This window comes from Andrena cerasifolii, chromosome 8 (genome assembly GCF_050908995.1).
Source record: "Andrena cerasifolii isolate SP2316 chromosome 8, iyAndCera1_principal, whole genome shotgun sequence".
NCBI lineage: Eukaryota > Metazoa > Arthropoda > Insecta > Hymenoptera > Andrenidae > Andrena > Andrena cerasifolii.
In genome coordinates, this window is record NC_135125.1 from 8,781,882 (window position 1) to 8,805,423 (window position 23,542).

Below are 23,542 nucleotides of genomic sequence, written 5' to 3' on the forward strand. Positions count from 1 at the left end.
AGTGGAAAGAGGTATACTAAATTTCAGCTTCAAAGGCATCGCCTTAAAGTTGCAAATAAGAGGCGCAGGCCTTTCAAGAGACGTTCGAAAATTCTGCACCACTTCTCGCTCTACCCCGTTAACCTCTTTGGCTTTGTACCAATAATTTTGTCTATTTCAGGTCTCTATTAACTTATACATACCTTTATCAATTTTTAAATCCTTCAATTTGGTTCAAAGATGGCTTTATCTTGTTTCACACTTATATTTTCTTGAAATCTCTGTAAACATTTCAAATATAATGCATCACAACACCAAACTAACCCAAGAATCCACAAAATATATACGTTTGTAAATAATAGTATACTACTGTATTACTTCTACTTACTATAGTTATGATATTTATGTATTGCTTATACATAATTAATAAAAAAATACGGTATATTAGTATAATTTTATATCACAAAATAACTTTAATTATAATGCTAAGTACAAAACTCTACTATTGAAAATAGTACTCCCGATCACATGAGCGGTGTTGCCACGTTGTATAGCACGGCTACTATTACAGCAAATTCGGTAACTCGCACTGACTCTGCACTGGTGCCAAAAAATGACTTGGATTGGTTGATTTTAATAAAGCTATCTTCGGTTCTATCAGAAACAACCAATTCAAGTCATTTTCTTGCACCAGTGCAGAGTCAGTGCGAGTTACCGAATTCGCTATTAGAGTCGGCCGGCTGTAGTATTAGTACTATGAGTATCCAACATATAGCAACTGAAAACAACACAGATTGTGATATTGAAAGAAAGAGAAGTAGAATTAAGAAAATTCTAAAATGGGTATTCAAGGTTTAACAACTTTTATAAATAATCGTTCAGATCGTTATTTGGAATATTACGAACTGCACGATACATACTTGGTAATAGACGGTAACAGTATCGGTTGTCAAATATATATTTTGTACGCAAAGTGTAACTGCGCATTCGGTGGTGATTATGACAAATACGCGCAATATGTGTCCAATTTCTTTGATGACCTATTAAAATGCAACATAACACCGCTGGTTTTGATCGACGGTGGTTGCGAAGATAAGAAACTGCAAACAGTCATTAAAAGAACCAAAGACAAGATTCGTGTAGCCTCTTCTTTTACCCCTTTTAATCAGAGACTGAAATTCTTTCCTGTAATAATCAAGGAAGTTTTCAAGGATGTTATAAGGGAGAAAAATATTCGGCACGTACAATGCTTATTTGAAGCTGACAACGCTATAGCCGCTGTAGCGAGGATATTAAATTGCCCCGTACTCAGTTATGATTCAGATTTCTACATTTATGGAACGTTATATGTACCGTTCGATACATTGGAGAAGAACATAGTAAAGTGCCCGAATGGACAAGGTTACATGAAGTGTTGTAAAGTCTATCGAGTTGAACATTTACTGAATTCATTCAGGGGCTTGGATCAATCCATGTTGCCACTAGCTGCAGTATTATTAGGAAATGACTACATAGACAACGGTATGTTTAAAAACTTCTTCCAGCACTTGAACTTGAGAGTAGTAACAGGCAGGAGACTTAATCAACAGCAATGTCGTATAGAAGCAACTTTTATTTGGTTGAGTAAATATACTCTCGACAAAGCTATCATTGGTATTCTATGTAGATTACCAAAGTCAAAGAGACAGAGAATATTAAATATAATAGAGACTAATATAAATGTTTATACAAATGCGTCTGCGCAAATACTCGTTCCACTGGGTTTCTCAAGAGAATATGTTGCTAGAGTAACTACGCACTCTGTAAATAGGGTTTTCAAATTAGACGAGGATGTAAATAACTTAACGTACATCGAAGAAACCTGCGATAGAGGGGACTGTGAAACCAGCGAGGAGGAAGATGAAGAAGATTCAGACATACGAAACTTCAAAGAGTCCGAATGTTTCAATAATGCACTCGTTAATAATTTGCCTGAATGGTTTATAAACGACTTTCTCATGGCCAGATATCCTGAATACTTCATGGATCTAATAATGCGATGCTTATACGTTTGTCCAGTACAAGTGGAAGATTATTGTCGCCCTTCGAGCATTGTAATCAGCTTGAAAATTATCAGCGTTATATATAGACTACTGAAATCAGGCATCAGTGACGAGGCAGATTCTATGAATTACATGATTAGGAACTGCAACAAAATTGCACGATATACGCTGGATGATACAGATACTATATTATCTTATAAACTTCCAGCTTTGTCCAATCTTAGAGAGATTCCATTAACGATTAGAAGAGAAATTTTAAACGACACTTTAGAAATCGCGGACCAACAATGCATAAACGAATTTCCACCGGAGTGGATGTTATACATTGCTTGCGCTAAGTATTGGATAAAACAACAGGAGCCTAACGAATCACGTAAATGTTACATGTATGCTGTATTCGTCTGTATGTTGTTCAATATAATAGACTCGAGGATTGGGAAACACAGACTTATGCATAACTTTCAGACCAAGTATGGCCACTTGATTGAAAGTGTGCAACAGAACAGGAAAGCGTGCAATTATAATCCATCCTATTCAATGACCGTTGAGCTTATTGAAGCCTACAACGGGATTGATGACGATGATTGCTTGCTCGCAGCGCCTTTCTTTATATCCCATTTCGCGATGGATGGAAAATTACATAGAAACCCAAAGAAATTTAACAGATCTATCGTTCATACATTCGCAGAATTTCAAAGTTGCGTGATACACACTATGCATCTGAATGCGCTCCTAGGATACCCTTATACACAGATTAAGGTCGCTAATTTATTCAACGGCACTCTATTGTACAACCTGTGCAATAACTTTATAACTCGCCATAACATTGAAGGATACATAAAGACTGTTTTCCAGAATTCTCCGAGCCTTCTCAGACTGTTTAATATACTTCTGTTGAAAGTAACACCCCTAGAAACTAATTCCTACAGAAAACCAAAAAAAATGAGTAAACGTAAAAAAAAGTCAGCCGGACACAAAGAGGGAAGGGTCACCGAACATATTACCGTGGAGGATGATAGTCTGCAGGAGTCGAAATTTTATGATGCAAATAATCCTTTCTCTCTGCTGAACTGTATATAATAGCAGAGTGTATTTTATGATCGGCAGAAACGTTTATTTAAACTTGCGAAATCGTATACATATTTATTTTGTAAAATCTAATTATAGGAGATCTATGGAATAAGGATGTACTAACAGTATACAAAGACATTGTTCTTCCATGAAAATTCGTATCATTTATTTTCACTGCAGTCGAAATACTTTGTGCTCTTTTTGCGAGTCGGCCGTCTGTTACCTTGCCCTCTGTTCCGTGAAGCACGCGACTTATTGTGCTACGCAGGTGAATAACGAATATCGCCGATTGTAAACATATAATAAGTTAAATCACGAAATCCATAATTACATTGTACTTCTCCCAGAACGCTGTAAATGCTCTTTCGAGTCTGTTTGCTTCCTGCCGCAGGGTAGGTAGGCAATATGCATTTTCTCCATGCTTTATTATCAAACCAACGCGCACAGCGCAGTCCAGTTTTTTACTTAACTCCTCGTTAAACGTTTTTATGTTGCTATCGACTGGGTAACTGCGACGTAGATAATCACCGATGAGATTTGAATTTACATAAACTTTACACAACAGCAATTTCTTCACTGCTGCACGGATCATTTGCGGGGTTATTGGAATATGGCTCCTATCTAATACAATTTTATATATTATGTTGTATGCATTTCATGAAATACACGTTAAGAGTAGCTTAATATATAAATCAGAAAGCTTCTATATGTTTGTGTGTTTGTCTGCCGCCTAAAAACTTTCGAACGATAAACTCTAGGATTACGAAATGTGCTTCAGCTCATTAGGCCTGACTAAATCCAGGCGAATGTGACCATTTTCATAAAAAAAAACTAAACAATTTTTTTTTATAAAATCAGAATCTAAATTTCGGGTGAAGCCGAGGAATAAAGCTAGTCAAGAAACTTATAATAAACGTTTTACGTGAATTGTACAAACCGTCATTGTTAACGTCCGCGTTACACTTTGTGGTATAAGAATTAAAATTTTTCCTGTGTGGACATTGTTCTTCGGAGCACATTATTGCTTTCTTTTAGAACGAAAGGTCCGTTTTACGGAAGGTTTTAAGAAAAAGATGACCACTGCGTGCCAGTAAGAAAGTTTTGTAAAATTTAGAACCGAAAATACCAAACGTGTCGTTTTATCGGAAAAGAGAGTTGGGCACGGTTTTCAAATGTTATTTATTTGTCATGGTATTATATATGTATATATACATATGTATGTATATTACTTACAATACTTGTCTGCACTTAGTGTATATAATTAACCGAAATGATATAAACATTTAAAAAGATATATACATGTTAATAGAGCTGCGATGCATTGACCATTTATATAATCTTTTTAATTTATATGAAATATTTATATCTAGAATTTTCAACATATTTCAGTAACTATCTATTCCCTGCAATTTTACTTCCGACTGACGGTCTTAGCGAATTGCATATCATTAAACAGATATGCAGTGAAAAACTATGACGAACAAATAAGAATTCAGAAACGATTATTGGAGAAAATTAATAACGTAAACACGGTAAACTATGAAACGATTAATAAGATCACGGGGCATTTTAAAACAGTTATAACATTGCGATTCATAACGGGGGGGTAAGACTTAAATTAATCACATTAGAAAAATATCAGGTACTCTACAGAAATTATTTTGGATTATGGGTAAACATTACAAGTAATAATGTTTCGATAACATCACATAGGAAATGTAATAAAAGCTGACAATGCGCTTCTTTGTATTCCTAACTCTATTTGGATTATTCTATTTCTCTGACCCTTTTCAATCGCTTATAAATATAAATTATAATTAGACATCTCGAAGGAAGAGTAGGTGTTAAGAGTAATATAAACGAAATTCTATCGTAATAATCTTTGTGCAGAATGAGATACATTAATTAAGAAGGCCGTGTTTCATGATTCTGGATGAAATTTACTGGATCCGATAATTTATAATTGTAAAAAGCCATACATCAAAATTCATTAATCTACATTTTGTATGACGATAGCAAAAAACTTATACGTGTATATTTTTACCCCAATAATGACTTAAATATGCTAATTGCAGTGTCCTAAGTGGCGCGAAATACATACTTGACGTAAATAGAGATTTCAACGATTAAGGAATGTTTTATCACCATTTAACGCGTTAAAGAAATTTCAAAATGTAATACGAAATAAAGACAGATGAAATTAGATTTGCTGATAATTATCAGTCGCTAATAAGTTTGTATAATATTCGCAGTGACTTTCTATTACCAGTGAAAAATGTATTTATTTATTAATGCATGTATATGGCATGCACGGAGGAACGAATAATTGCAATTAGTAAAGATTTACGATTAAAATACATTATGGAAGCATTAAATTAAAGCATCATGCATATTTCGTGTGCTAATGTAAAAAAAAATCGAACAGAATACTTGACTCGATGCACAATCGCTAATATAAATTGTATATTCTTTTGCTCAGCAAATTTAATCGTGCTATAAGCTCTCTATCAAAATTTTGGACGTAATTTTGTATTGAATAGTCGATGTTAATATTTGTCCCTTATTTCATTATCGATTATCTAATCAATAACAATAGTGATAATCAGCTATGTAGTAATATTCCCAAGTTATGATTTCTTAGATAATTATTGTAAAATTTATATTACATTTAACTCGGAACTGCAATTAGCCCTTCTTCATTCACAGTTATCGTAGTTCAGCATAACATAATTAAATTTATAATAATGTATGTTGCTATATCTTTACAATAATCTTATGTGTTATCATTACACTTCACTATTGAGCGATTGCAGTAAGGACTACAACATCATTAAGATCTTTGAATAAATATCATAATCTGTGCACTATCGCATAAAATATTATGTACATGATAAACTCAAAGAAATTGCCGATCCAATCCCTTCTATATTTTACCCTTCAACACTTGCGAGATTAATTTAACGAGCCGACTAATTGTAAGAGATTTTTCTCCAACTAATCGCTAGAAAACTAACTCCACAACTGTGAGTTCGAAAGAAACGTTATCCCTAAAAAGCAATAACTAAAGTTTTTAAATACCATAAATAAAGTAAGATTGCACTGCGATTACAGATATTCCATAAAATCTCTGAATTCTTTATTCTATTCTTTAGCAATATTCTACCAAAACAACGTACTTTATTGCCTCCACCGGAAACGCGTGTAAATTGGGCACCTAAGTCTTAGGATCTCCCCAATTCTTTTAAGGCTTCTCAGATAAAAGCTGATAATTCGAATCGAGAGAAGATAAATAATATTCGCGCTATAAAATATCCGCTGCGGTCTCACCTTGTTTCTTCAACCTCCGCTGGGCTCTTCGTTCCATATTTTCACAAAGTATTGTACAGAAAAGACAATTACAATAACAAGAATCGTGTCTATGAAGCTCTTCAACATACTTATACTATGATGTTGGTCACCCTGTTCTCTTTGCTTTCTGGCGAGCTGCTCTATTACATGTTGTATGTGATTCAGCTTGTCCCCGTATTCCAACATTTGACGCTCTACTTCCTTAATAATATTTATTATTCTAGAAAAAAAAAATGAAGCATTTCCTATAAACGCTGTTACGAGAGATTGTTACTAGGCAATGCTACAAGCCCCACCTTGCTGTAGAACGCTTTCTTTTGCCCACCGACTGACTAGAATCCGAGTGTACCTCTGCGGACGAACTCCCAGAATCGTGAACCGTCGCTGTTAATGGTAAATTGTTCGACAATTGTCTTTTCGAAGACTTCAATACAGAGAGCGAAGAACGAGATTCGGCTTGAAGAAGCGGAATCTGTAATGCAAGAATACAATTCCCCGTTTCAATAATTGTTTAACTTTACGAGTACGTTAAACACGAGTGTACATTCTGTTCTCCATTACTGTAGAGTGATTATACATTTATGTTACTCTTACTAGAACAAGCTAATCGACCGCTAATATAAATGGATTTTAAAATTAGCATATCCCATTGCTTTATAAATTAATAAATAAGGATATTATCAATTCTGCGAGTAAAATAGCACGCTGGGAATGTTACAAAAAGAATGTAAAATCTTTGGTGACATATACCTGAACACGAAGTGTTTGACTTCTCTACTGCGGATGTTAAAAGCAAGGTGTATAACCACAGATATAATATTAACTCTATAAAAAATGCAAGAAGAAAAATGAACGTCAGTAAGCGTATAATGTTTTGTTAAATGAAACAAAGTTTATTGAGATTTCCAATAGGCTCGTATTCAAGTCTATTGGATACTATAAACAGCAAGATAATAGAGCATGCATAATAAGTACTATTTTTTAGCATGCAGTTAAACGATTCAACGAAATGGTTTCAGTACTATTAGTACATATGTGTATGTTCAATACAAACATGCATCTTGCCAATTAACTTCCTCATTCTTGTACCTGTGATTGTGGGTCGGTCGAAACTATACTACCAGTGCGCATAATTGGCGTCTTGTGCCTAGTTTTCGTACGAACGATATAATCCTGTTCGTACTGCACCACGTCGTTTCTAGAATCCCACGGTCGAACATCTGCATGCCGATACACCCAATTACCCGTTATAATATCCTAGCGACGGAAAATGGTATTAACAAAAGCCTTTGCTCTTCCGTGAAATTTAAAAATTTCAAACTAATGTTTCGTACCTGGACGAAATATTTAGGGATCCACTCCTGCCCCTTAAATTTCCGTTCCTTAGCACGGTCCCTTTGGGCTTCCTCCAAATGGGTCTTCGCCTCTGTGGCAGCGACTTGATCGTCTCGATTGATCGCTTGCGTAACGTCGTACCACAACTTCTCGCTCTCCCATGGTCCTTGATGCTCCAGAGGTACGGTGTACTTCTTCAATCTCTTTTTACGCACTTCTGGAGTCGGATTGAAGAATACGGTTTCTTGCTGCAAGATTAGTGGAATATTAATTGAACTTATCGCGGACTTATGGCCGGCACTTGTACTCTACGTACCCCCGCCCTCTTATCAGTAATCACAATCTGACCGTCCCAATACCCCGACACGTTAGCAAGAGTTTCCTTGCCAAGACGTATTGCTCCTACGACTTGATTCATTTGTTCTGCGCCACCCAGGAATGGCTATGGAAGAGGTGGAAATTTATTTCTCCATTTACAACTTCGATTTTATTTAAAATAACGTGGTAAGTTACCTTTAGTTTAAAATCCAATTCGGCATGGTAACCCGTTTTCTCGCAGTTTATATGAACCTTTCCACCTAGCTCCATGGACAACGTACCCATAAGAATACCTTTACAATAAGCGTAAGGTACAGTCATGGTATAATCTTCTCCTCTGGGTAACATCGTCAATATTGCAACGCCATCCAAAACCGCCGATGTCGAATTTCCTGAGAAGAAGGATTCTATGAGAATAGGTATCTGATACTCCTCGCGCGTGCAATTATTTGCGATGCTGGTTTAAAGTCTGTGACAAAGCACGTCTTTTATCGGCTTACCATAAAACTTGGACTTGGCAATAATCGTAGCGCTAATAGTAAATCCATCTTGTCGGTTCGTTACGTAAAATCCTGATATAGGTGGGTGATGAGACAGCTATGAAAACGTGATACAAGCGGTTTAAAGAATCTTTAAAACAGAATCACTTATAGCTGTATGCATGAAAAATGATGAAACTGCATGGAATGTAAGAAATCATACTTGTTCGGCTATATAGAAAGTTCTAGAACCATTAGAATGCTGCCAATAGCAGCGGAACGTTTCCCCTAAAAGCGGGTTATACGGTTTTTTCAAGCCCTGAGGTTTCTTGTAGAAACCAGACAAATACCACTTAACGACGCCTTTCATGCGTGTAAATGCATCATCTTCCACTACTGCTCTGTAAACGCAAAATATAAAGCATATACATGCCTAATTGTACGTAGATATTCGTCAGGGTCTATGAACATTTATACTTACCGGGATAACAAGTCCGCGTGGTAATAGGAATCAGCCAGCTTCTCTAAGAATGAACGGGGTTCTAGGATGAAGGTCGGCAGGACCACTTTCGACAAGTCCATGCCTGGTCGGACTTGCTTCATCAGGAACCATATTAAAGACTTCTGCTCTTCCTGTAATTCTGCGACCACTTCCCCAGTCTACATCACGATTATACGCACAGATGTTTTACACAGGCTAGTTTTAACTGTAAACGTGATGCGTAAGGTAGTACGATTTATCTTACCGCACCGAGAACTTCGTTCTCATTGGCAACGTAAGGAGTCTCGTCGATCGTCTCGGGTTGATCCTCTTTGGCCGATCCTTCGGACTCGCTGTCAGAGGCACTGATTTCTACATCGGCTACAGCTCCATTTTCTGGTTGACTAATGTCGTCCAAGTCTGTGTGTGAGGAGTGCAGAGGATCTAGCGTTACTACTTGTGGGTTGTCATACTGAAGGACATGTATAGAAGGAACAGTCATGCGTCGCGTGGAAGATGGAATAAGTTTGGAGGCACTAGATTCAAAGTCGGAGACAGAATAAACATCACCGTCTCCAAATGCTCCCACAGAATTCGAGAGGGTAATAATCTCTGTATCTGTAACAGGGGACTTGTCGCGAAATTGCTTATCCCAATAGGCAACTGCATGGTACAACTGTTGAAACATTGGAGTCGGCGAGGGACAAACACTTTTAGGATCATCTGTCGTAGAAAGTGAAAATGGCTGCGGGCATGAGAGTAAACGTCTCTGAGGTGTCGTAGGTGATCGGGGAGCATAATTAGACAAATATACTGTGGGTATTAAAAGCATGTGTTCGAGGTGACGAATGCGAGGGAAGGGATAATAATGGTATGATTAATATCGATAATCTCTATGAACAGAACTTAGCTAAGTATGCTTCCGAATGTAATCCATATTCTTTTCATTCTACTCGTGTGTACAGTATACGTGCATATAAAAGAGGAGTCTTTGGAAGTAGATACATTTAAGCCTGACGATATAATTTCTTTTAAGCAAATCATATGAAGGAAAGAGAACAGTTCAACGTAAGTTTAAGATTGTGCTTATCAAATGGAATATACATCGCGCAAAGCATTACTTTGCGAAACTTACCGTGATCATCGAAATGCTTTTCGTAGTCTGCTTCGCTCCATTGGGTCTCGTGAGTTGTTGTAGTATCGTGCGGTAGAGTACGTGGTATCGCGCTTGTCGAACGTACAATTAGAGAGGAACAACGCAATGACAATTCAAGCGCATCTAACCAACATTTACCAGCTGCCTGCGAAGGAGCTCTAAAGATCAAGTAAGAAGTTGGCAGCGGTTGTACCACAGCACCTGAAGGAAATATATTTGCAGAAAAATATTAGATCCCATATTTAATTTATAGAGAGTTTCTTAATTACCGATAGCCTCTTTCTCAGGACCTCTTGGAGCCCATATCGATTGTTCCAAAGGATGAAACAATTTAAAACAAAAGCCGTCCTTTTTACTCGGCCGCTCTATTACTTGACACGTATTAAGTAACACCGTTCCCACCCAATGATTACTCTGCAATGATTGGCGTGGTGATAATCTTGAACAATATAGTGTATTAAATTAGGATAATATAGATAAGCACCTTTGTTTTCGGGCTTTTGTACAGTAGCAGCAACCCAGGCTTCAAAATGCACCAGAGTTTTGTCCAGCTCTTTAATGTACCGCGAACTTTCAGCCAGTCGCTCATCACAATGACGGTCGGATCCTTAAATGAACTTAAAAGTTCATTGGCGACTCTCTTCTTTTCCATTCGATAATTCTTTCGCTGAGCCTTGTACGATTCTTTCCGTGTTAATTTGCAAGAATCCATGGACTGAAAATTACACGCAGATGAGAACAAGTCTTTTCAAATATTTTATGAAACTAAGTTAAAGCCCACTTTGAAGCCCAATTGCGTACCTTATCAGATGCATTATCTGTCTTTTGATTAGCTTCCCCCATTGTAGGCAGCCCTATAACAAATAAATTACAGGGATTATTGTATCAGGCACTGTTTGATTAACATTACCCAAATGCAACATTAACCACAGCTATAATCACGGAACTAACCGCTGTTAATATATCAAGGAAGTTACAGAGGGAAGCATTAATTATTTATTAATGCTACGTTGTGTCGATCGATTTAATACTTATAAAATTTCAGATAATCTTTCAAATGAACTAAATATAATTTGTTTCTTAATGATACGATGTTGGTTCATCGCTGGTACAAGGTAATTCCTATCAGCTTCTCTGCATTAGAATGTGTTGTGTAAGGCGATTAAACTATGTGAACGACAATATTTACTAGAAATTGATAAATGACATTGTGAATTGTAGTGCGAGATCATGTATTAAAACTGCCACTGATTTAATCCAGCAATTTTTTGGTATAACTTCTTGCGAAACGTGATAGCGCCGATATTTACAATTGGTTAAAACTAGAAGCCTTAAAAAGGATCCAGCATATAACATTCGCATAACAAACTTTGAGAGTTCAGTCTCTGCGTTTTTATAACGAAAGAAACTTATATCGTCCTATAAGAAAGCGCATAGTTAGAGACTTGTAGAATCTTTAAAACCAAGATGCACAATTCATTTGTTACAAACTATACAATACAAACTCTGTACTTTAGATATTATCTTTGTATGTTAACAAAAGATTCACTAACATAGTTAGCATTTTGTAATTGTTGATTACCAGTGTTTTTATATCTGTATGAAGAATATACTTTGTATGGTATACCCATTTAACTTTACAAATTAATATCGTAAATTCAAAAGAAATAATATACAAAACGATACGCTCTTTTAACACAGTGTCTATGAACCATAAACTGTATATATAATAATTATAACAATGTATTGTTCATTTACTTATAGTTAATATTTATAACAATCTATTTAATAGGCATGTTTAAGATTCTCATCCAAAGAGGACTATACAATGTATACAGACTACACTATAGAGATTATAGATTGCAATATGTATATGCATCATACAGTGGTGGACGAAAAAAACTTTACATCTTTTAAAATCGCATAACTTTTTTAGAATTGATCCAAGAGACATGAGTTTTTTTAGAAGCTAGAAGGATTAGTTTGCTAAGTGACAGGATTCGTTGTTTTGAAAAAAAATGCAATTGGTCGGAATAGCAAAAAAAAATAGTAAATGTCGTTTTTTTAACTTTTTTGTGAGCCTGTAATGAAAATTAAAAAAAAACTGTTTGTAGATTGAAGTAAGTTATATGCATACCTAAAATTTCATCAAAATCGGTTAACGTTGCTCTGAGCTATAAACAATTAAAGATCGCAGAATAAGTTCGAAAATCGCTGATTTCGGGAATTTCGCGATTTTCGACCTTATTTTGCGATCTTTAAAAAGGCGACGAAACACGTCGCTTAACGTACTAATCCTTCTAGCTTCTCAAAAAAAACTCATGCCGTTTGGATGAAACCTAAAAAAAGTTATGCGATTTTAAAAGTTGTAAACTTTCTTTCCTCCGCCTATGTATATAGATAAACGTTGTAAGCCAAAGAAGCAACAAAAAAATGCAGTTTCTTACAGCTGATCGACTGCTTGAACGAGTAGGGAGGTTTATTAATTCACACAGAATGTTAAAAAAGCACCTGGCCAAACTTTGAATTATCGCCCGTTATGATATTTAATGTAACGTTTTATTTATACCTGGAGATAGTGGAGGTGCAGCAGTTGTTAAATTTACACTTGTCGATAGGGACTCTGTCGATGGAAGTTTAGGTAATGTTGCAGACTGTACTTGAGCACTGCTTCGTCGAAGTTGTTGATCCACTGGTTCTATATATTCAGTTTATTTTCAGTGACAGGTACTCAGGTTTATCGATATCTTTACAATAGTTCATGAAATTACATCTTTCAAGTATACACCTCTATCTTTAGAAACCACAAACTCTCTGAACTCTTTTACTATAAACTATTTAACGATCAACACAGAGAGAGTACTAAAATTAAATACACCATATTGCATTCTAAAGTACACATTTGTGTTAGCGACACTAATCACAAACTGTTAATAACATTAATCCTCAAAGACAGAATTTGCAATAACTCATAATTACGTACATTACAGCTTTACGCTTTAATCGAATTCTTGGATCGCAAAAGCAGAATTTTCGCATCAAGAAGTGTTTATACATAGCATGCAAAATATATAACTTAACTACAAAGGTGACATGCACTATAAACAAAAATGCATAGTACTATCGACGTGCGTCGCTTTACACTATAAATATTGGAAAATTCATTTTCAATCTAAATTAATCAGAAACCCTGCTAAACGCTAATAAAAACAATGAAGCAAGTACAAAAATATCACTCTCGTAAAAATTAAAGCATGCACTAAATTCGCTACTTCTAAATATTACAAACTGCTTTGCACATTAGGCATATTTACAATTACTAAGGAATACAACACTTCGTACTTTACATAGAATACTCTTCGAACAAGCTCATGAATAAATAAACGTCACGCCGCATACTACAATATACTAGAAAGTGAAAAATGCGCTAACAGCATGGATGTATTATGTTAATCTGGTACATCCAATGAGAGTACACATAATGATATCGACGGCGATTACATTTGAATGATAAATGCCACTGATTTGTACATTATAAATGTTATTTTCGAGAGTACTTAACAACACACAATGACGAGACAAGAAATTACTTAAGGGGTCATTCTGGTAATCACGCCGCAAAATTCGGTAACATTCAGGGTTTTTTTTTCTCAGTGAATAAAATGAATAACAATGTCAAACTTTTCTTTCATTTATTAAGCAACTCGTAATGTATACGGAACAATTTTTTAAATACACTTTTAATTGTGTTTTTTCAATGTTATCTGGAGTTCAAAATCGCGCCTTCGAAAAGAAATACCTCACTGGCGGGTGTGATTTCAGCTCACAAACTCATCTGAAACAAAAAAACCAAGCTGATTCTTAATCATTATGAGTACCGCTATCGCAGGTGCCAGAATTAGCCGCGTAAGTCAAAATTTAACAAAATCGCGCGCATTCAAACTTCAAGTAAAAATAGAAAATTTCGAAGCTTGAAGTTTGAATGCGCGCGATTTTGTTAAATTTTGACTTACGCGGCTAATTCTGGCACCTGCGATAGCGGTACTCATAATGATTAAGAATCAGCTTGGTTTTTTTGTTTCAGATGAGTCTGTGAGCTGAAAACACTCCCGCCAGAGAGGTATTTCTTTTCGAAGGCGCAATTTTGAACTCCAGATAACACTGAAAAACACAAATAAAAGTTTATTTAAAAAATTGTTCCGTATACATTACGAGTAGCTTAATAAATGAAGGAAAGTTGGACATTGTTATTCATTGCATTCACTGAGAAAAAAAGCCTGAATATTGCCAAATTTTGTGGCGTGATTACCAGAATGACTCCTTAAAATGTGGAGATACTAATGATACACGTAATCTCAAAATAGAGTATTATACACGCACACACACATATATATATACGTACATACATATATATATATATATATATATATATATTACACACATCTACTTATTGATTTCCATGATTCTAATACTGAGACTCACTACTGTATACACACAATCCATATTAATTAAGCCTACCTAGCTTACTCGGTAATGTACCACATCCACTGTCACTACTACCTTTAAATGATAATGATTTATGCTATCAATACTTTAATCAACAACAGTGAAATTATTAAAAGAATATCCATTGCTAATAATACTCCAGACATGTAAATATATGTTAAAATCTCTCCCAATGCTCAAGAAGCTACAGATAAGATTGAAAGGTGTTACGAACAGCAGATAAATAAAGCTTTGACAAACCGTTATGTCACGTGAACAATTATTTTTATGGTTTGTAGCTTCTCTTCGAAATTAGGTAGATAACTGTCGTACACAGGTCCTAATATACAATCAAAGTTCATGTCTAATAATATGCTGCGATCGCTACCATTATTCGCCGAATGGTTTCCCTTTAAACTCGTACGAGATGTCTGTTTTTAATAACACGAAAATAACACTTGAAAGTAGCACAATTTAATTTCTACTTACGGTTACTAAGAGATCTGCTAACATTTGGCGGTGTCATGGTTTTGAAGGTATCAGTGGAGCTTCCAACGGACATAGAATGAGTTTCTGGTTGAGATCGTTGATCGCCACCAGGTACCACGATTGGTTGGGAACTCATTATAGATCTGTCGAACATCGAAACAGTACAGAATTCATAATTACGGCGAACACGTGCTATAACAGTGAAGGATACAAATAAATGCACGAAATTAATATGCGCATTACCCAACAGCGATTAATTACTACAATTAAACGAATGGCACAAGTCACACCACGGTTGGACGCAACATGTAATGCGTGTCATCGTCAAGTGCTATGTAATGGCATTTAAATATCTACATGGCTCTGCATTTTACTGCTAACGATTCACGCTATGTCTTTTTGCGTGCGGTACACCCCAGCGCGTAAACGAAATGAGGAAACGCGAAAGAATGAGAAAGATTTTAGCTACAATGTGCACACGAACCTTATAATCCTATCTCTTTCTCTCAACGTACTATAGAAATTGGGAAAAATCGATAACTTGACTGCACGAAGCGAGCGATTCGATGCGAAGTGATAGGAAAAGAATGCATTATATAAAGCATCCGCGGACTCACCTGATTTCGGAACGGTTCGACCAGTCGATACTTTATATACCACGGTGATTAATTACGGCGAGGTAGAGCTATTAAAAGGTGACGAACGAGGAAGCGAATGTTAAGTTGACCATTATGCACGATCCCGATATCCCGTGGTCCAACGCACTTTGCGGATCGTGCTACTTTTCACTGATGTAATTACAAACATTCGAAGCGAGAAAGCGAGTATAGACGGACGTCAGAAGCACGACGGCGCGAGCGCGAAGTCCGATGTTCCATTGATCACTTGCTGTTATAGCTTAACTATAAACATATGGACCCAGCCGAGTTATTAATTCACAACGAGAACGCACCGCGTATAATAAAGCCGCTGGCGTGTCCTCGGTTATCAACATAAATAAACGTAGAACCAGAACAGGCGATAGGGGAAGTCTCTTCTTAAAGATAAACGCGAGCTTTTCTGCCGCGGAAATGAAGCAATTATTCCCATTACCGCGATCCAATCGAACCAATTATCCGATCTATTTATGAAATACTTCACGATAACAGGAACCTGCTGTCCTATTCGAAAGAGCTGGATGTATTTCATCGAGGGGCTGCGAGATATTCCGTGCAGCAAGAATTTTAGGAATTTGCGTGTGAATAATTGTTCGACGGATCGCGATTAGCGATGCAAGTGCGCAGCGTGCACGTACATTTCTCGACATTGTTTAAAAGAAAGAGTGTGTACGGACGAAAGCGAAAGGAAATGGATAGTTTTGCACGATTAATGGCACAGATTGGAAGAGCGGCGCGAACGGTCTGAATTATATCAATTGTTCGCTCGGGAGGACCACGATGCGAGCTTATTTACCGGAACTTATTAATATTGATGCCCATGTGTATCTTCGCACGCACGTCGGTCGCACTAAGTGGAAGTATATAAATGTGTAAATGTTACAGAAACCGGCTTTTACGTAATATACGATGTAACTGCTAACATCGAAGTGTTGCGACTAAAATATCGAAACGACTCGTTGTAACGTTCAAAGCAGAACTAAGCGAAATCCAAATGACACGCTATCTATATATTTTCGATTGAACATACTGACATTGGTTAGATATTGCGTCACAAGTGACGTCATTAGAAGCAGATACAAGCAGATAGGTCTTTCGGCTTTTTCCTAATGGAATAATTTAATGGATCGGATAAATTAACACGATCGGATTCCCTTTTCAGCGATACGATAACAGATTTATGCAAGTTAACCGTTTATCTGTGATTATCGCGTTACTACTCGGAACATATCGATTCTAATCTATAGGGTCGTATCACGCTCAGTTCAGTGAAGTAACTTCACTGAAGTTAGTCTGTTTACTAATGCATTGAGAGAACACGAGCGTTGCTTTACGTTTTGTTTAAACTTTACAGAGTCGTTTTGTTGTAAATTGTTTAATCGAAGAGTGAATTGTAAAGTGTCATAAGCTTGTGGTGATAATCGGATAAACGCAGGAAGTTGATTGCGATTTACTATTACTTGGCGTTCGATTCGAAACGTAAAGGTTAGAGAATCATGAATCGTCATCCAAATCCAGATTATAAAACTCGCAGTGAGCCTCAAGTCGAATTGGAAAGCCAATTTATTTTGCGCCTACCACCGGTACGTTTATATTTCATTAAATATGTAATTGTGACCTAAATCGTTTTGTACGTTATAAAACTCGATAAGGGAATGGCTGTGTTACAAATACAATGATATTGCTTTTAGGAACCGTCACGAGTTTTACGAGAAACTTTACGTACTGGTTTACCCTTAAAGGATAGACTCAGCATAAAACTGGAAAGCGATATGCGTTATGGTGAGGTTCGATTCGATCATTGGCTGCTACACACGAAGGTATGATTTACAATGATGGTAATTTAATTGTTTGTAACCAGCGGCCTTAGCCGTGATGGAAAACGCCGGTTCTTGTTAGATCACCGAAGTTAAGCATCACGGGGCGGTGTACTGGGGAAAGATGGCAGATCATCTTTCTCCCGGTGCGCTTAAAATCCTGTTTAAAACACGGGAAAACAATAAAACAAAACATAACATAATTGTTTGTACTTGAGCATTGTATATACGAGGACATATTGCACACACAGGTCGTCGACTTGCCAACGATCGTGGAATCTTTGAAAACTATCGACAATAAAAGTTTCTACAAAACTGCCGATATATGTCAGGTAAGAGAATTTGTAATCAAAGAGGTTGAATGAGAATTGTACATAACGTTTATCGTTTGTAGATGTTAATCTGTAAGGAAGAAGATGATCATACTACGACGGATGAGGAGTCTCCGGTGAGGCAGAAGAAAAAAGATCCGAATAAGGTAGACAAGAAGTTTCTATGGCCTCATGGCATAACACCTCCTGCTAAAAACGTGAGACGCAGAAGATTCAGGAAAACGTTGAAGAAGAAGTACGTGGAAGCTCCGGAAATCGAGAAGGAAGTGAAGCGTTTGTTGAGGGTAGATAACGATGCTGTTAATGTTAAGTGGGAGGTAATATGCGAAGACGAGGACCAAACGAAACCGAGTAAAGTATCGTCATCCGGTACAGTGAAAACTAAGAGGGAAAGTATTAATGGTAATACTTCTCAAAGTCTCGATGTTGGTGAGTGGTATAAAGGATTATACAATAGTAATTAGAGAATAAGGTATATGTTTTAAATCTGTACATCCTGGTTGTTTCACTGTAGCCGAGCACGATATATTTGGCGAGCCGGTGAGCGATAGCGAAGATGATGACGAGGAAGCGAACATAAACGTGATGGAACTGGACGAAAATAGTCGACTTTCAGCCGATAGTAGAGTGTCGGATTCTAATTCCATGCAAGCTACATATTCCGAGAGGTCTATCAATAACACAACAACGAACAGCAATCTCGTTACGGAATTCAGCAAAGAGATGTTCCAGAGTGATAATAATTGTCAGACAGAGGGAGAGAAACCAGTAGATACAACGCCAACGAAAGTAGTGAAGCTGGAACAGTTCCACTCGGAATATATTATTCCAGACAGCTTCTCGGAATCGCCATCTGCACCCGCTTCAAAAGGTATTCATTGCGATTCTTATTTTATCTTTTAACTGATCTGCCTTTTAACTTATTCTGCCTCAATGTTCTAGATACCTTACAAACGCGTCTGGCAACGTTACACGCTGAGTTAGGTGAGTTGCGACAACGCAGGCAGCAGCAAGAACTCGAAATCGCTAACATTGAAAACGTGAAGTTGCGACAAAGATTCCAAGAAATATTGGACAACTTACTAACGCAAGAAATGCAGAAAGTTCAAGAGGTTCGTGATCTGACTATTCACGTAATTTCCGCGGTGTTTCATTCGGTTAAGCATTAAACACTTATTTCTGTTCCAGATTCAAAACTTGGAGTTAGAATAGCAGTGAAAATTATAGTAAAAGTAAAAACTATATAGTGTCCTCTACAAGCTTTTTTTCACTCCCAGCATAACATCTCGACACACAGAAATGCAGTTGTGACTTACGTTAAATAGCATCGTTAATATGTATATAAAATGTAAATAAAGAGCTGCAGTGTTACATATATAAGAAACATCTTTCGAAATACATATAAACACATTCGACATCAAACATTTACGGTTTTCCATTATTTATCGCTTTTCCATGCGTTTTACCCACCTCTGGCATAAGTGCATTACAAGGCTCCGATTATTCCGCGTTATGCACCGAGCAACGATTCGGTGCCCCACGATTGGCCGCCTATGCACCAATGACGGCTCAGCTTCGCCGTTCGACTGTGCGCCGTTCGAGATTCAGGGCAACAAGCGTAATGGCTGGCTCGCGTCGAATGTAAATACGGCGCAACTCTGTATTTCCTTACAGTGTTAAACGTTACCGCGTTAAAAAACTAATTAATCTACTTTACTTGTCCCTTCCGCAGCGTCGAGCAAGGTACGTAAAGATATTCCTCGGTCGGTTCTTCTCGTTCATCGCGATGTACGTCTGTTTCGACTACTGTTTTTTTTTTTCGTGTGGCGGTAACGTCAACGACTTACGAGCTAAGTAGTCGAACCGTCAATCGTTACTCGATTGTGGTCCTCGATGGTCATTCCACATTTCACTTCTAGAAATAGATTTATCGATAAATGCCCATTTCAGAACACCATCCCGTGCGCTGTGTTCGAAATTACAATTTTCTTCGTACATATCGAATGTAAATATCGCAGTTCCGCGGGTCCGGAATATTATTAACATTTTTCATTTCAAAGTTTCGCGTAAAGTTTTCTACGAACTCCGATAGCCCGAAGGACCTTGGCGCAAGGTTTTCGAGTCAGATGGTAGAAATTAGTATCGCTGACAGTGTAAAGCTTAGGTCGTACTACACTGTCAGTGGATTATGTAAAAAGTATGTATCACAATAGGTTTCACGAGTGCACTGCGATAAGGGAACGGGAAATAGCGGTTAACTGTAAATCAAAAGTTTCCTTTCGCGCTGCCCGCTACCGATAAGTATTATCTCTCATCGCGAAACGGAATTGCACCAAATCCGTCGTTAGAGCCAATATGCAATCATGATATATATATATATATATATCATCGTGTATTCATTCTGTAAATGTGGCACGACCTGGCACTTGGTACAATTCGTGCCACCCAATTGCATGCTTGCGCGGTAAGAACTATCCGCGAGTGTACGTCACGCAGAAGCATAGCGTTTTTTACGTTGATTTAAAACAGTCGTTAAGAAACACGCCTAATTATGATTGCTGCTCGTAACAACTTACAATTCCCCCTCAACGCAGCGTGTGCATGGGCTACACTGCAATCATTATTTCAGTTCCAGATATAAACCCCGCGTTCGAGCAGAGACTCGGCTATAAATGATGTCTGACGAAGGATTCGATCTTTGCGAATGCATATGGAACCATGAGGCCATGCGTCGCCTGCTTTCCATGGTATGTGACGGAGACTGAATTCTTGTCAGTAATGTGTCGTGCAAAATACTCGATACTTTGTGTACCCAAATTACTGAGCTCGTAAGAACAAACGGTGCTTATACTAGTCGCGAAGGGAAGGAATATTGCAATCGCCAATAAAGTTCCTTCTGCCGTTGTATCATTTCCCCATCTGTAAATTGGTCCTTCCATTATTGGCGCTCCAGTTGGCCATTAACGAGATCGTACACGACGTTCGCGTACATACAGGGTGATCCCTATTATCCAAAGTTTCAGTTCACGGTCAAGGGCGTCCGGAGACTTTTTTCCAGTGGGGGGGGGGAGCAACTCTGGGGTGCTGATAAAGAAAAATATACCCCTCTTGCTTTTTTTAACCAATTTTATAGTGCCGCCAATTTAATTAAAAATTTAAAAACATTCCGTTTTTTAGTATATAAAGATCAGTTTTGAAAAATAAGCGATTTTTTCTCAAAAGCCAGAGGGGCAACTGCCCCTTTTGCCCCCCCCCTGCGGACGCCAATGTTCACGGTCGATCTGTAAAAATTCTGCCGCGCCAAGCAGATTCGCAAGAATTCCTTCACCAGTTTGTTTTTATCGTTCCAGTTGCGACAGAGCCAGAGCTTATGCACAGAGACAGAATGTTTTAGCACGACGGGACGTACGTATCTCCGTTTCTGACCAACGCACTACCAGCCGCTGAGCAAGCTCGTTGAATCGCCCAATTTATTTTTCAGTGCCGGAGTCGTGCGATGTTTCGTTTTCATCAGACTTTCTCATGACTTGCTTGATGATCGCGTTCATCGTCGTTATGTACGCGTTTAGACCGAACTCGCTTCGCCAGCTCAGGAGTGACAATACCGTGGAACGAAAGAACGGACGTGTAAGTGCTAGTTATCTTAATCGTACCTAAGCTCGCATTTAAATGCAACAAGCTTCGTCGCCCGTTAACTTTAAACTGGTAATCGCTTGCCACGTGATTATTTTAGGACTCGACCGACGATCCTCCTACACCACCGTCAACGGCGCATTAACGATTGCAGTACGACAACGCGATATATTCTCGTGTGGATTCTCATGGCAGAATCTGCTGAGCTGATGACAGAAAAGGGAGTAGAGAGGGGATATAACGGTTAACAATTTATCAAATTTATATAACTTTCCTTCCCCCCTACCCTCAAACTAGTTTTATTGATAACGTTTACCACATGCCGGGAGTATGTGTGAAAGATTCTATAAGGATATTTTCATTAAACGTAACACGCAAACAAGGATGGAAATGAATTACCAGTAATTGCGCCGAAAATTACCGGAGGAAGCCAGCATTTTACGAGCGCGCGTCCATTTATCCAATAACGCACCGAATTACGGTGATCGGTCTTAAATACACTTCGCACTATTTTATTGAGTCGCCACGCAGCGATTTGAAAACTACTAGGAGGATGTGTCTCGACATTTCGATATTTTGTATATAGCCTGACCGACCGCTACCGCAGCGACGATGTTGCGTCACGGTATTTACGTCACTTTCGGTTCAGCGTTTTATCAGAGAAGTGTAAATTAGAATTCGACGACGAATTCAAATGTAAAGCAAAACGTATGTTACGTATTGGCGTCCGCTTATTTATTTCTTTTTGTATTCGTGTTTGCGAAATATTTGAAACGTCATTGTTCACGCATGCTTTGTAGCGTATTTTCTTCGTTTTATGTTATAGGCTCTATAATATGGTATTCTAACAATTTCTTTATTGGGAGTAGTGGGAGCGGGATAAGAAACTAATCACGGATATAACAGTATTACGACTAATTCGTTTGATGTTAATAAAGAATGCTGAGTATTCAGAAAACTTTTCGAATAGTTCGGAATATTATTAATTTACTCCTGTGTGAAAGTAGTACAATGTCCTATGCGACTGAAAGATGAGCCGTTCGATGAGAGAGAATGTTAGCGCGTGAATTTTTCAGCTCTGGAGAAAGAGTAGCTTGAAGATAGAAGTTAAGAGTTTTTTATGTCGGAACAAGACATTTGTAATAAAAGTGAATTTCATCCACTGCTATACATTCCCGTATCATATTCTTGATAACTTAAGCACGTGCGATTTACTTTACACCATCTCCATTTTCTTTCGCCTCTTTTGTATAAAAATAGATCGATATATCCTGGGACCGCGAGCCACTGGTAAAACTTTTAATTTTTGTTGAAAAATACAGCATCATCGTTGTTCGATTAAACATTATTACATTGCCATTTGCTTAATCACCATTGCGTTATAATTATTATCACGGAAAGAAAAGTTGAGACATTACGCTATGCTTAATTATCAATGGACACGATATTTACAGTTTATATACACACATCGAGTACTGTCTACGTGTCTCGAATGAAACCATATGCGACTAAGGACCTTTCACCACGTAGAATCAATATACACTCTTCTTATGTAACCTAACGACGCACAAAACATGATAAATGCTACATACACCTTCCGTCTTCTTCGAAGAGGTGGAACTTTACGCTGAACAAATGAAAATTAATGTAAAATTTCTGTAGAAAATCTTCTTTGTTACTTTATACGTCCACCCACATTCTCATTATTACACGTTGTACAGTTATAACAGAAATAAATGAGTTTGAAGATGCCTTAGCCAAAGGTGTACGTTTCAAACGTGCAAGTGTTTCTATTAATCTTTTTTACCGTTATCACAAAAACACACTTATTTACATATATACAGTGTTGCATGGAACTGGCGAATCTTTAGCTATTGCTGATCTTTCTAGTGGAAAACAGAAATAAGTTTTTGTATAAAAA

At 37.4% G+C, this 23,542-nt stretch overlaps 4 protein-coding genes across 12 annotated transcripts; 3 read left to right on the forward strand and 1 right to left on the reverse strand.

Moving 5' to 3' along the window:
* Positions 1-682: 682 nt before the first annotated feature.
* Positions 683-4,382, forward strand: LOC143372524 (protein asteroid-like). Its single transcript, XM_076818766.1, has one exon. The coding sequence runs from the start codon at positions 819-821 to the stop codon at positions 3,099-3,101; it is 2,283 nt and encodes a 760-aa protein (XP_076674881.1). The 5' UTR covers positions 683-818; the 3' UTR covers positions 3,102-4,382.
* On the reverse strand, positions 4,257-19,592 carry Orp8 (Oxysterol-binding protein-related protein 8). Of its 8 annotated transcripts, XM_076818760.1 has the most exons (19): positions 16,636-16,842; positions 15,801-16,085; positions 15,184-15,326; positions 14,728-14,769; positions 12,779-12,907; positions 11,011-11,063; positions 10,694-10,924; positions 10,479-10,623; positions 10,189-10,410; positions 9,319-9,473; positions 9,054-9,232; positions 8,796-8,973; positions 8,594-8,690; positions 8,289-8,485; positions 8,092-8,217; positions 7,775-8,023; positions 7,530-7,697; positions 6,737-6,912; positions 4,257-6,660 (listed from the first exon to the last, which is right to left on the reverse strand). In XM_076818760.1, exons 3-19 carry the CDS (start codon positions 15,317-15,319, stop codon positions 6,429-6,431), a joined length of 2,715 nt encoding a protein of 904 aa, XP_076674875.1. In that variant the 5' UTR covers positions 15,320-15,326; positions 15,801-16,085; positions 16,636-16,842; the 3' UTR covers positions 4,257-6,428. The 8 variants fall into 8 exon arrangements, 7 of the variants coding, with proteins under 7 accessions (XP_076674875.1, XP_076674874.1, XP_076674873.1 ...); XM_076818759.1 differs by lacking the exons at positions 15,801-16,085; positions 16,636-16,842 and adding an exon at positions 19,459-19,592; XM_076818758.1 differs by lacking the exon at positions 15,801-16,085 and having other exon boundaries at positions 16,636-16,843.
* On the forward strand, positions 16,913-19,410 carry Taf7 (TATA-box binding protein associated factor 7). The gene is made up of 7 exons (XM_076818771.1): positions 16,913-17,422; positions 17,531-17,659; positions 17,908-17,988; positions 18,051-18,417; positions 18,503-18,859; positions 18,931-19,100; positions 19,177-19,410. The coding sequence occupies exons 1-7, from the start codon at positions 17,336-17,338 to the stop codon at positions 19,198-19,200; spliced, it is 1,215 nt and encodes a 404-aa protein (XP_076674886.1). The 5' UTR covers positions 16,913-17,335; the 3' UTR covers positions 19,201-19,410.
* On the forward strand, positions 19,591-22,590 carry LOC143372527 (small integral membrane protein 14). 2 transcript variants are annotated; one of them, XM_076818772.1, is made up of 5 exons: positions 19,591-19,731; positions 20,624-20,735; positions 21,339-21,393; positions 21,470-21,615; positions 21,722-22,590. In XM_076818772.1, the coding sequence occupies exons 2-5, from the start codon at positions 20,661-20,663 to the stop codon at positions 21,764-21,766; spliced, it is 321 nt and encodes a 106-aa protein (XP_076674887.1). In that variant the 5' UTR covers positions 19,591-19,731; positions 20,624-20,660; the 3' UTR covers positions 21,767-22,590. The 2 variants fall into 2 exon arrangements, with proteins under 2 accessions (XP_076674887.1, XP_076674888.1); XM_076818773.1 differs by having other exon boundaries at positions 19,594-19,731; positions 20,618-20,735.
* The last annotated feature ends 952 nt before the right edge of the window (positions 22,591-23,542 follow it).

Bases quoted from the DNA above. Each gene is read 5' to 3' on its own strand.
- LOC143372527 (XM_076818772.1), top strand. From the start codon at position 20,661: ATGATGTCTGACGAAGGATTCGATCTTTGCGAATGCATATGGAACCAT. The intron at 20,736-21,338 runs GTATGTGACGGA...TTATCGTTCCAG, and splicing joins TGCGTCGCCTGCTTTCCATG to TTGCGACAGAGCCAGAGCTT. The intron at 21,616-21,721 runs GTAAGTGCTAGT...TGATTATTTTAG, and splicing joins TGGAACGAAAGAACGGACGT to GACTCGACCGACGATCCTCC.
- Orp8 (XM_076818758.1), bottom strand. From the start codon at position 16,661: ATGGGCATCAATATTAATAAGTTCCG. The intron at 12,908-14,727 runs GTAGGCTTAATT...CTGAATATATAG, and splicing joins TACATTACCGAGTAAGCTAG to AACCAGTGGATCAACAACTT. The intron at 9,474-10,188 runs GTAAGTTTCGCA...CCTCACACACAG, and splicing joins AAAGCATTTCGATGATCACG to ACTTGGACGACATTAGTCAA.
- Taf7 (XM_076818771.1), top strand. From the start codon at position 17,336: ATGAATCGTCATCCAAATCCAGATTATAAAACTCGCAGTGAGCCTCAA. The intron at 17,423-17,530 runs GTACGTTTATAT...TATTGCTTTTAG, and splicing joins TTATTTTGCGCCTACCACCG to GAACCGTCACGAGTTTTACG. The intron at 18,418-18,502 runs GTGAGTGGTATA...GTTTCACTGTAG, and splicing joins TTCTCAAAGTCTCGATGTTG to CCGAGCACGATATATTTGGC.
- LOC143372524 (XM_076818766.1), top strand. From the start codon at position 819: ATGGGTATTCAAGGTTTAACAACTTTTATAAATAATCGTTCAGATCGT.